Genomic DNA, 13,134 nt, shown 5'->3' with positions numbered 1-13,134 from the left:
AGGCTGCACGAGGGATCGAATCACGTAGTTTCGCGATTTTAGACTTTTTATCGTTTGTAAATGGAACGGAAAAAATCTATGTTGGAAACACTAAAATGTCACATTGTAAAAAAAAATGTCATATTGAATTGTTGAAATGAGTGAATGAATAAATGACACATATTGTTTGTTGATTTTCTTGTTCATGTTGTGGTTGGATGTGATTATAAAATCCTTATGGTAGAAAATCTGTTGTATTTAGTTGATTTTCTAGAGTAATAAATAGTGAAATAAGAGAAAGGCGATATGGGATTTCTTACAATTCTAAAAAAGTTGCGACAGAAGGAGAAAGAAATGCGAATACTCATGTTGTATCCTTTTAAAATCGATGTTTTATAAAAAGATGTTTTCTTGTATCCACTGTTATTTTTGTAAAATTTCCTTAGCGTAGACTTATAGAGGACTGGATAATGCCGGCAAGACAACAATTCTGAAGCGCTTTAACGGAGAGCCAATAGACACCATTTCTCCAACTTTAGGTTTTAACATAAAAACTTTAGAACACCGGGGTTTCAAACTAAATATTTGGGATGTGGGAGGACAGAAGTCTTTACGGTAAGGAAAGAGAACTTGTTGAATGCATGTATTCTGTTATTCTGGTATGTACACTAATAATTTTGTTAGATATTTTTTTAAATTGGTTTTCGTAGTGAGATTACTAGCTGTGCCCTTCTATTTTATCGTAGGTACGCCATCTCTTAGTGACGAAAGTTAAGACCATTCTTGATTTCACCAGTGATTAGTGTATGTACGAGTGTAAAATGCAGGTGTTAAAATGTTAAGCAGAAATATATGGACTCGCACTAAACAGAGCTAGTCCAGATTGTGTATATTACACCTGCACTTACCACAAATCGAAATGCAAATGCTTGACTATACATATGACATGTGTGAAACATTTGTCAGATCATACTGGAAGAACTACTTTGAGAGCACAGACGGAGTGGCGTGGGTTGTGGACAGCGCGGACGGACGACGCCTGGCGGACTGCGCGCGGGAGCTGCGCTCGCTGCTGCGCGAGGAGCGGCTGGCGGGCGCCACGCTGCTGGTGCTAGCCAACAAGGCCGACCTGCCAGGGGCACTCACACTGCAGGAGATCAAAGAGGTAGCTGATTGAATACATTTCTTTATCTTTATTTCAGACACACAGGAACATTTGTACAAATGTGTAAATTAATCTCTTTCTAACATTTCTTCTTGGCAATGGTTGCTCTAAAATGCTAGCGTAGCTAGCCATTTTGAGAAATATTCTTCTTAGAATATGTGTGAAGTGCCTTTTATGACTTCTATGATAATACTTTGGCAAGAGCCAAAGTATTATCAAGATAAAGCAAAGATAGCTCGGTTCTGGTAAAAAATTAATTGAACTTTTTAAGTAATGAATATTAATCACTTTTAGCTGTAAATTTGTTAAAACTTCTGATACTAAAGCCGAATTTGGCCTAACAATGTATAATTTTGTAGGAATTTACCAGTGTACCAGTACCAAATTTCCTATGTCTATATTTATATTTTTTTTTCACTTTCACTATTTGACTCCAGGCTTTGGATCTGGACAGCATCAAGACACATCACTGGAGAATTGTTCGATGTTCTGCAGTCACTGGAGAGAATCTGCTAGAGGGCATGGACTGGATGTTGGATGATATTGCTTCTCGAATTTTTTCCTTGGATTGAAAACTCTCATAAGAAATTAATAGTCCCGATTAAATATACTCCCAAAAATATCAGCAATGTCTACTACCAAACCATTTCAGTTTGGTAGTAGACATTGAAGATTTTTGAGTAATGCTTTTAACAATTATAAAATTATTGTCAGTCTTGAGGTGAAAAAGCCCTCCACCATGCTGACTCCAGGCTAAGGTCAAATGTAGCTTCTTAATGGCTTCTGCAGCCTGAGTTGTTGCTTCTAAACCATAAGTCAAGATGGACAACATTTTAGATCTTGGATGAAGAATGGCTGTTATGTTAGTGAATTATAATATTTTTCATTTTTATGAATGCTTTTCTTACCTACCTTTCATGAAAATAATGAATGTAACTTATAAAATGTACTAAATTATACTCTCAATGAGAACAAAACTTGTTCTATCATCTAATTATTGCATAAAAACTTACGCAAATAAAACTGTGATGTATTTTGATTAAAATATATTCTTTTTATACTGAAACTGAATGTTTTGTTTTTCTGATCAACCTTAGCTACCTGACTTTAAAACTGATACTTATATCTTACAAAAAAATGTGGAAATTTATCCTCATAGATTTGAGATTATTTTACATTGCAGAAAAAATTAAATTTATAAGTTATTATAATAAATGTGAGACTAGATATTGTCAGCCTAAATGGTCCCTTATTGGCGCTAATCTTAGTGATTGATTTGGTAGGGTAGGATTAAAAACAAATGTATGTTTTGTATACAATTTATTGTATTTCCTAAAGTAAAATTCACACAATCAAATTCAATATACAATTTCATCACACAAACTTATGGTTTGTTACTGGAGCTGTTATATTGACTTCAGTTAAAATATGTTAAACTTTTTGTAGCCCTGGCATGGAGCCCTCGTTTAGGTTGCTCGACATTCTAGCCATATTTCTGTGTGTTTAGTTAAAGACTATTGTTTTATAAAACTTGCCTAGAAGTGGGAGATAAATTAGGCATAAAAAAGCTCGAGTTATCCTGTGTTTTGGATAAGACTTGAGAAAGGAAAGAATGATTATCTAAAATCATTGAAGAATGAACTCTATCACAATCATATTTAATCAATTTAGTACCTTATCTCAGTGTAGTGACTGACATTAAAGAAGTTTGAAGTGTCAATTAGTTTCGACCATGGAATAGTAGGCACTCCATACTTACTAAATCCATGGTTTGGGCTTTATATCTTTTCTCTAGACAAAAATACAGTATTTTTATATTAGTTTTCGTTCTTTTTTATTTCTTGTGTTATGGCTCCGTCGTTCGCCAAAACACAAGATAAAAATTACCTGATTTGGCTAACTAGAACAGCCTATTGCAAACCGAACTAATTGATAATCTATTTTTCTAACTTCTGGATAATATTTAATTTGCTAGATGCGCCTCGCGGCCCATCTACCATAGAAATTGAAGATTGAAACTGACTCTTTCTCCCCGTGGACCCAAAATCCGTTCGAATTTTTATCTTAAAAGAATAGAAAAAAGAAAGAATTTTTATCTTGAAAATGTCATCACAAACTTTTCATTTTACATCTCTTTACAGATGAAATAGACTAGTGTGGATAAAACCATGTATAACAAACATATAAATTGTTTATTGTTTCATTTGTTTATTGTTAGTTCATTCTTCAACAACAAAAAATATTAACTAACCCATCAGAGTTGTTAGGAATGCTCTGAGTTCAGCATTTCAGATTTCTCATTATCTTCGACTACCTGTGTGTCTGTCTGTGTGACCTCTTGCATATCTGTATCTGTGTTGGGCTCAATGCTCGTGTTGGGCTCAATGCTTATGTTGGGCTCAATGCTCGTGTTGGGCTCAATGCTCGTGTTGGGCTCAATGCTCGTGTTGGGCTCAATGCTCGTGTTGGGCTCAATGCTCGTGTTGGGCTCAATGCTCATGTTCTGATCCATGGTGTCCATTTTGCTTTCCTCTGATTCTGAAAGTTTTACATAAGACATTAAATACTGATTCAATATTTAGTGCTTTCTGTTAAATAATATTAAAATCAAACGTAAATTCAACTAAAAGTGATCTGTATTACAGTTGATTCATAAAGCATTTATTTGTCCAGTTGTGACCCGGCCCGATGACACTGAAACATGTAGGGAGTCTTCAAAGCAGTACATGTGGGTTGAAGACGGTTTTATAAATATTTATTTTTTCAAAACTGTATAATCTTATTATGAAAGGTACTTTGTAACTATATACTCACAAAAAAGTTATGCTGTAAATGTTATAAACAAAATAAGAAAATACTCTATCAAATCCTCAACAGTAATATTTATATTTGTATAGAAGCTCAATTGGAAACTATTTAAAAAATATATTTTTGATTGTACCACATAAACATAAATAAACAGTTAACATTTGAGACTGGCATGCTGTACCAACCAACATAAAGTGGGATAAGGGTAGGCTGATGATGATTTATGATTGTACCATATATATCTGAAAACTATATAAATATAATATTTCAGTATCATAAATCAAAATATAATAATATCGTAAATCAAAATATTATTTAAATTATTGTCGGAACACATCTCGGTTGAATATTTAGATCTGGCAGAAAGTGCCCCTTCTATGGATATGAAAATAAAATCATGTTTCTGTAGTTTGCCACCCACCTGTTTCTTCCACAGGCTTGGCTCCATCGTCGTTCGCCTCGTCGTGACGGTCGTCAGCGTCACTCTCTTCCTTCTCATCGGCGTCCGCAGCGAACTTGTTACGTTTACTCTTCTCACCTTCAATAAACATTTTTCAATTGATAAAAATGCATATGTCGCAGTAAGATAGATAAAGCCGTAATATAGTTATATACCTTCCTCGGGCGCGCCGCGGCCGCCGGCGCCGACGAGGCGCACGCGCAGGCAGCGCTGCTCTATCCGCTGCAGCTCCTCCTGTAACTCCTGACGCTTCTTCGCCATGCATTCTGGTGAATAATGTTTTGAATTGTGCTTTAATGTGACACATCATCGGGGGATCCTGGTTAGCTAAATCTGAAGTTACAGGGTTTGATTTTATATTTCTACAGATATTTGCTGTAATTTTATGCATCCAACTACAAACATCTCCCTTTGTTTTACCCTAAAATAGGACCACTACATTTTCACCTGAATGTCATATGAGGTGACTTATAGCCTGGGCAGCTGATAGGTAATAATGGTATTCCCAAGGGGGTTTGAAGTCAATGGGGGTGAGGGAAGGTTGTAAAATCACAACAAATTTTACAGTTTTTAAAGTTTTGAGGTAATTTTTACTCTAACTCCGGTCTCCGCGGCGTCACAGCTCCTACCAGAAACATGCAGAGTGCAAAGAGAGAGAGTCAACGTCAATTATCAACATTAAAATAAATAAAATGGCATACCAAACCTGAAAGTGCTAAACAGAGACTGATTAATTACTATGGTGCAACATGTAATAAAAAATAATGAAGTTTGTTTTTTTATGTAAAGTAAATGTAATATAACTCACAGATTATATAGTTACTACATCATATGACTGACACCCTAATTCTGTCATTATTTAAAAAATTATAATAATACAACTTTACTCACTGCGATACAGTGGACCATATATTGCTGAAATTGTTAAAATCTATAATGATGACTCAATATCATGATATTGCATTTTTTATATCAAATAGCCTTTACTAAGTACTACATCAGACTAGGTAAACCCTAAGTTTGAGACTTGTGTTTTGCGTTACTAAGCACACTATATTTTATAACAAATACATATATAGATAAACATCCAAGACCCGGGCCAATCAGAAAAAGATCATATTCCATCATGACCTGACTGGGGAACGAACCCAGTACCTCGATTCAGAGGCAAGCACTTTACCACTGTGCCACCGAGGTTGTCAAGGTAGATCAAATTGTTACAGTTTTGTAGGTCAGATTTGCTTACCATGGATGGTTGTTGGGTAAAGATTATTTCCAAATGTAATGAAAAGAGTTTATCTCATAAACTGCAATACAATACTTACTTTCATGGAACTTTCTGCTTGACAAGAGTTTCTCAGTAGCCTTCTCTGTCATTTTCTTGGGCAACCAGTATATATGAGGCTTTGCTTTCGTAAGAATAAAGTTCCCGAGGTCCTTTTGAGAAGCCTCCCACTTTTCGAACTCTTCGACACGTGCCATCTTTGCCTCTAGGGCTTTAATTGTTGCTTTCTTGTGTTCTCTCTCTGCGTATAATGTTTTCCTCTCTCTCTGTTCCCTTTCCTTTTCTTGTCTAGCCTGCTCTTCTATTTTACGTTCCACTTGTGCCTTTTTTTCTTCCTGTCAAAAGCAAAGTTTGTAAAATTACTTATTGATGCATTATTGCATCATGCCATGAAAAATAATCTGCCAATAATAACATGATGAAGTAAATAAATTCATGAAATAATATTTTCATATTGCTAGATACTCTTAAATATTCAATGAAATGCCATTGCACTTTAAGAAAGACAGGATTTATTTATTACCTTAGTTTGTAATACAATTTCTTCTTGCTTAAACTTTTGTAATGTCCCGAGTAATGATCCAAAGATGCGCCTATTACGAGTTCTCGCTTGCTCGTCATCTCCTTGGGCCCGGAGCACTGCAGCTCTTGTAGGCAGTTCCCGGGACACCGCTGAAGGCATACGAGCTCTCTTACCTCCAGGGCCATCATCCTCGCCGTCACTGTCTTGCGAACGAGCCGACAATCTACAAATTTCAATCATATTAATAAATTTCACATTTTTATGACATTTTATGATAAAACATGTTTGCAAGTTTAGCATACATGTCTAGTTTTAATATTCAAATATTAAATTTATCTTTAAACATATTGTATTCACCTGCTAAACACCGTTTTAGTTTCATGTTTCCGCTTATTGTACTGTTCATCGTTTTTAAAAGTATTACCAGTTTCAAATGAATTTCGGAGGCCTAATCGATTACCACCTCTCACATAGTCGCCCGAGGAGTTATTAAACCTGCAAATAAGCGGTAATAAATTAGATAAGTAGAGGAAAAATTAGAATACAATGTCAAACAAGTATCGGCCGCACTAACCTATCATTTGGGAACCGTCCGCTAACTTGTATTTTCTTTATATTTTCGTCTATTTTAAACAAACTACTCTTCTCACTTTCTAATTGAGCGCGTAGAGTACTAAATGATACCGCTACTTCTGTCCCCATGGTGTTAGAAATTGAAAAAATATCTAATTAATATCTTCATTTAAACCTTTGCTTGCTTGCTTTGCTTTTATTTTTTTTTCTTGATATTTGATTAATGTCCACAGATAATTAAGAAATGACATATGAACGTGAACGATACAAGAGTTTGAATGAATGAAAAAAGGAATAATTTCAATAAAAAACAAGTACATAAAAAAAATTGTGATTATTCTTTAATAACAAAAAATAGGTAATACCTATATAAATTTATTTATTATTTACGATTTTAGATGTTCCACAATATATTTCTTGAAGCACTTTTTTTATTAGCGACCTCTGTCTGAACTCTATTCTTTGCTTTTTCATTCTTTTCAGTTACTCAACACTAGATGACGCAAGTATGCTCAAAACAAAACAAGCAATAAACATCTGCATCACAGCAGGCTTACTCTCGAATCACAATCCCAATCTCAATACAAGAAACGCATTCTCATTATAAATAGAAAGTACTCTGTGAAGAAACGTCATTTGGGACTCTAATTAATAAGCAAGAGAGACACCAAGTTTGGAAGATATTGAAGTATTTACATAATGTTAGCACTGCTAATATTAAAAGTAATAATTACATATGGAGGATTGATATGCTGTATCGACCACGTGGGATAAGGGTAGGCTGATGATGATGAAGTATGTTTTTGATGATGATGATAATAGGTAAGTATGTTTTATGGCGTAAAAAAAGTCATAAAAATATTAAATAACGGCTTCAATGAAAAGTAAACGAACGCATAAATCATTAATTTTGGCAACGAGACCAAGCATCCTAGACGTTTCATTTCACGGTAATGCACCGGCCGCCCGCGGTCCCACACTTGCTGTCATCATGGCAATATGTTAGGGAATTATAAAGTATCAGCGACCGGATCCGATGTGCTCAAGAAAAGAATTTATATTGATGAACTTTTTTTCTTAGCAATTTCCAACTACTGAAATTTCCAACTGTGGAAACGGCACTGAAATATGTAGCAGGAGTATATTCAAATTCAAATTCAAAATTCAAATTCAAATCATTTATTCAGAAATTAGACCTTCACAGGCACTTTTTCTCGTCAATTTTTATATTTATAGTTATTTCTCACAAGCTACAAACTACTGGCATTTCGGAACGACCACTGCTGAGAAGAAATGCTGAAAGAAACTCATTTGAACAGTGTTGGTCCCTATCATGCCAGATCGGCTTACCATTATTGTTTCTTACAATGTTTTTTTTTCTTATATGAGAAGTTTAAACTACAACTAACGTTGACATGATTGTTCTGTTCCGCAGGAGATAAGACTTTAAATAAAAAATCACTTATGTGTAATAATGTGGTTTGACGATAAAAAAACGCTGAAAGAAACAGTGTCTGGCTAAGCCGTTTTCGGCCTTGGCAGAATTGGCAAACCAAAAGTGTAGGCTTGATGATGATAAGTGTGCCAATGGTTTAACAACTAAGTAGCCCGAAGATCATACGAAGGGGTGGAGCAAAGCGAAGCCTTCGACGCCCTACGGCTGAAGAAGAAACGAAAAAGAAAATCGCCTAGATGAGAGAGAGAATTAAATTGAAGAACATGGGATTGAGAGGTGGACAAGAAAAAGTGGTCGGAGCCCGACCGTAGGCTCGGACGGATGGAATGATTATAATTAAAGATTTAATTAGGTATTAATTTTAACTAATAAAGTACCTAATGATATGTGTCTAATATTAGTACGTATTTCTGTAAACGAAAGTAATCGTACTGAATCTTACTATCAGTAACCAGGCATATCCATCCCGTGCGAACACATCCATCACAAGCGGCGTGACGAGTGACGAGCGACAAAAATGTTGCCGCAACGCAGCAACGACACAAACACTGGTACACTCGCCAACATAAATATTGGGGAAGTTACAAGCTATCTATACCTAAGTACCTAAAAGAACGATCGAAACTACAATAGAAGTGTGTTATATGTCAGATTGTATGAAAAGTTGTGTACCTAAATACTAATTCTAACTATCTATTTCAAAAAAACATAAGTGTACTTAGAAAAATATCAAAGGCCGTATCTAGATGGGAAAACTATGAGAGCTACCAATTTCTAGACTATATTAAGTGATGGAAGAAATACTTTTCATTGGCAAAGTTATTATAATTCACTGTGTTCACAAAATGAATTTAACATATACAATACATTCACAACAAGCTTCGTTACAAAGGTCAATAAACATGAGTAAATAAAATCAATACACACTTAGGTACTTACATCCTAATGTCACACATTACATTAATTTTTGTGTAATTTGAAATTAAGACACATTTTTATCTCATTATGTGCAGATGAAAATGAAATTAATTTTATTATAAGGACACAGGAAACTAGAACAAGTTGTATTTTCATCAACATTCGTATCCGACTATACTCTGCGTACGCGCACCATTTTTCATGGCACGCGTGAATGCTCGGCCGGGAATCGAACGGATTTAGCCGGGACATTTCAGTTAATTGCTTTTTTCACTACGCCCCGGCACCCAGCGGGTTTACAAAGCGATGCGCCGGGGATGTCTGCTTCGGTGAACTTTTATTGCCTTGCTGTAACTGAAACCTGTACTACAAATTGATGGAAATATAAAAATAAGGGTGATCTTCCGGCTTTGTGTAGTTTCGACCTCCTTCTGCCTTGCCAGTTCAGTGCCATATTGAGTGGGATTAAGAGTATATCATCATATATATATATTTAAGCTACATAACGTACCTACACAGCCGAACATGAACCTTTATAGCAATTCATGGGTTCCGTGCCGTTTTGATTTTTATCCAATCCATGGCCTGGTTTAGTAACTATGTATGTGTATATTGTTTGGTTTATAACGAAATTTGCATAAAATGATAAGTTAGACTATCTGAAAAGAAACTTTCCTACTAATGTAAGTGAGCGAGGATGTTTTTATACGACTGGATAAATTTTACTGGAATAGCAAAAGACTGGAATAGAAATTATGTATCTCAAAATTCTTCTGAAAGCAGAGGTCCAGGGCGCAATTGATAAACTACATATTACATCCTATAATTAACAAGCCCGCCAGAGTCATTACCGGCTCATACCCAACTCCTTGCTCGTCTGTTTGTCTGTCAGGACGACATATCTGGCAGAACGGCCGGGCGCTGCCAATAAAACGCTTGTCTGATTAATTGTGACGGCCATTGCACATCAGTCACCGCGACTGAGGCGGCTGGACTTTGGCGGAAAATTAAAATGAATAAAAATAAAATGGCTGTCATATATTTACCTAGTAAGATTCTGTGTGTGTATGTACCATGTCATGTAGATTATTGAGGCTGTCTGTCTGCGGGAGATGCTGCCTTCATTCAGGGGGGAAAATAGTAAGAGCTTTAATTAAGGCTTAGTTTTAAGTTAAGTTTTTAAAATTTTTGACTTTAGTTATAATAAATGAATTCATTTTATTTTATTTTATTTTAAAGGCATTATTGACAGTAGAATAATAAATATTGACCTATTATACATATGTATCGCTAGTGAAATGTAGCTAAGTATACATATGTAAAAAATGGCTGCGTAAAACGCGCGAAACCGAGCGAGTTTAACGATACATTTCGTGCGACGCGGAACGGATGATATTTATAATATTTTTTAATTTGCGGGTACCGGAACAGAGCGAAACGACGCTTGTAGTCGTAAAACGATTTTCTTGACGTTTATTAACTCAAACTTTACACTATAATGTGGATATTAAAAGTCGCTATTACCGGTTTATTTAAATAATTAAGTGATTCTCATAATTTTCCACTTGGAAATCCATGTTGCAAGAAATATGCTTTTCTACAATACCTAGCTAGCATTTTTATTATAAATATTATAAAAATGAATTCATACATATTATAAAAATAAGTCCCCTCTGTCGTGTTTGACTATCTGTATGAACGCGATGAATTCAACGAACGGATTTTTGTATTGTTTACCGTTTACACAAAGTGCACAAAGTCGGCAACGCGTGTTATATACGCATGGCTTTGCAGGCGTTCATAGGCTGTAGTAACCACTTTCTATCAGGTTGGCCGCCAGCTCGGTAGGTAGAATACGAATATTTCCAGTGAAAATTAGCAAAACAGTGCTTCAATTGACAAGTAACTTGGCAGCCGGAACGTCATGCAATCTTCCTGCCAAGTACCTGCATCGAGGCGATGCTGCGTCCGATTGCGGCTGGCTGCGGCTGGCTGCGGCTGGCTGCGGCTGGCTGCGACCCATTTGAGGCTACAGCTGGTTACCACGATGTGCCGTGCAGTCAATGGCTGTGGTTACGTAGCTTTGCTGATATTGTAAGTTTGAATATGGCAAGGTGATACGTAACATACGTATGAGTTGAGAAAAGTTCATAAGAAAATAAAAATAGTTTCGTCGGAGACCTGGGAAAAAGGTTTTCGCGAGTAAACAAGACTTTTTTATATTTGTATAAAAAAAAAACAATATAACTTAAATTTAGTGAAATGGTGAAGGCAATTAGCAAATAGATTCATTAATATTGTCAAGAAAGCCACTGTGTGTTTCATTCCACATAAAGACCACGACGGCCCTCAGCCATGTGGAATACGACTACAACTTTATTATGTAACAATAGTTCAAATCATTAGAGATCAATTTATTCAGAACTATGATGACAACTAAATTCAGTGAAGATGAAAGTAATTCTCAAAATCGTCGGTCGAATGGGCACAGCGTCGCGTCGCGTCGCGTCGCGTCGCGTCGCTTCGCATCGTCGACGTTGGCTGCGCTATTCTGGTTACACGCCTTTGATTCAGTATTCAGTATCATGTTATGAATTAGCCGTTGTCTAGAGGGTTATTCTTGAAATGTCATGTCACAATCATTAAATGGATTGTATTTTGTATTTGTAAATACTACACTCTTTCGCTCAGTTTAATTTTCTTTTTAAAGGCGGTTTGAAGTGTTATTATCAAGAAGGTAAGAGCGGGGAAAGGAAGAAAACTTTTAGTAAGTGCATGTGAACATAGCAAAAAGATGTTTCTTTGAAAGTCCATGGAGTTGTGGAATTGAGCGATAAAAGTATATTTTTGGTGAAAGTCGGCTCCTCTATGAATGCTTTGTCTTTATCTATTTCCAGAGTAAATGAAGATACGGTAGTTTCAGAGATCGATCGATATCACAAAAATAATCGAGAGAAAAACTCATTGATCAACATCATCTTAGAAATAATTTTTTGTGCGGTATCGATCGATGAAACTAACTTTTGAATGAGTATTTGGAGAGACGTTTTAGCAAATAACAATAAAATCACCTGATTTACTGTCTCATAAACTCATAACATGCCATTGGTATTCTATGATCTGTTCCATTTATAATGATCGCCGTAAAGCGCGCTCACGCTTGACCGGTCGGGTGGCGGAGCGACGATAAATGTGGATATTAAGAAAATTGAAAAATACGACGATACTGCACTCTATTGAATTTTTAGCTATAAATAAAACACCTCAGCCGTCTATGCCTGTTGCTATTAGTAAAAAATAATATAGTTTTCTAGGTCACAAGTGACTAAACGGATTTTGACGGCCACAGGTTTGGATTTAGTCAACTGCATAACACAATGTAGTCAACATTGTGTTATGGAAATCTGTCCAATAAAATTCTTCATTTAGTTCATAATCTGTATGTAGCTTATAAAATGTATCTAGCGGGTAACTCATTCCAACTTATCTTATAAATGCTCAAGTAAGTTTGTTTGTTTATCACCTCTATCGCTATCTACTGGACCGATTGTTAGGAAATTTGGTACACGGATACTTTTTATCCCGAAATTCCCACGGGAGCGAAGCCCCGGGGCGCATCTAGTCAAATGTAATTGTCATGACATTCGCAAGCATTGACTCAAGTGATTGATAAACTATAATTCAAAAAGCACGAGTAGAATTTGAATTCCATCTTAGGTCCGATCCGATTGATCCGATTGATCCGATTGATCCGATTGATAACTACTTACTCCATCACTTCTCTCTCTATACATAGCAATAGGTATGTCGATCTGTATGTCTATACGTAACCGGCGAGATTCGCGCTTCGCTGGCTGCAGGATTTACGAGCCGCCACTTCAAAAGCTCAAAAGCTATGGCTAATTCTAAGTTTGGACTTCTAGCTCCGATGCAGTATGTAATTAGAGGCAAAAATGGTGATAAAGAA

At 35.9% G+C, this 13,134-nt stretch overlaps 2 protein-coding genes across 2 annotated transcripts; one reads left to right on the top strand and one right to left on the bottom strand.

Moving 5' to 3' along the window:
- Window positions 1-152: 152 nt before the first annotated feature.
- Arl2 (ADP ribosylation factor-like 2) lies at window positions 153-2,215 on the top strand. The gene is made up of 4 exons (XM_053757303.1): window positions 153-350; window positions 439-594; window positions 946-1,144; window positions 1,582-2,215. Exons 1-4 carry the CDS (start codon window positions 286-288, stop codon window positions 1,714-1,716), a joined length of 555 nt encoding a protein of 184 aa, XP_053613278.1. The 5' UTR covers window positions 153-285; the 3' UTR covers window positions 1,717-2,215.
- Window positions 2,216-2,449: 234 nt separating this feature from the next.
- On the bottom strand, window positions 2,450-7,019 carry Pnn (Pinin). Its single transcript, XM_053757846.2, has 7 exons — window positions 6,795-7,019; window positions 6,578-6,715; window positions 6,221-6,443; window positions 5,738-6,032; window positions 4,568-4,678; window positions 4,374-4,490; window positions 2,450-3,682 (listed from the first exon to the last, which is right to left on the bottom strand). Exons 1-7 carry the CDS (start codon window positions 6,920-6,922, stop codon window positions 3,408-3,410), a joined length of 1,287 nt encoding a protein of 428 aa, XP_053613821.1. The 5' UTR covers window positions 6,923-7,019; the 3' UTR covers window positions 2,450-3,407.
- Between the last annotated feature and the right edge of the window lie 6,115 nt (window positions 7,020-13,134).

Source organism: Plodia interpunctella, chromosome 17, assembly GCF_027563975.2.
Source record: "Plodia interpunctella isolate USDA-ARS_2022_Savannah chromosome 17, ilPloInte3.2, whole genome shotgun sequence".
Classification (NCBI taxonomy): Eukaryota; Metazoa; Arthropoda; class Insecta; order Lepidoptera; family Pyralidae; genus Plodia; species Plodia interpunctella.
The sequence above is the reverse complement of the archived record's forward strand: the minus strand, read 5'-3'. Positions and strand labels throughout refer to the sequence as shown.

Excerpts from the sequence above, each read along its gene's own strand:
- Arl2 (XM_053757303.1), top strand. The coding sequence starts at position 286 with ATGGGATTTCTTACAATTCTAAAAAAGTTGCGACAGAAGGAGAAAGAA. Across the intron at positions 595-945 it reads GGAGGACAGAAGTCTTTACG|ATCATACTGGAAGAACTACT; the intron begins GTAAGGAAAGAG and ends AACATTTGTCAG. Across the intron at positions 1,145-1,581 it reads CACTGCAGGAGATCAAAGAG|GCTTTGGATCTGGACAGCAT; the intron begins GTAGCTGATTGA and ends ATTTGACTCCAG.
- Pnn (XM_053757846.2), bottom strand. The coding sequence starts at position 6,922 with ATGGGGACAGAAGTAGCGGTATCATTTAGTACTCTACGCGCTCAATTA. Across the intron at positions 6,716-6,794 it reads GGACGGTTCCCAAATGATAG|GTTTAATAACTCCTCGGGCG; the intron begins GTTAGTGCGGCC and ends GCTTATTTGCAG. Across the intron at positions 6,444-6,577 it reads ACTAAAACGGTGTTTAGCAG|ATTGTCGGCTCGTTCGCAAG; the intron begins GTGAATACAATA and ends TGAAATTTGTAG.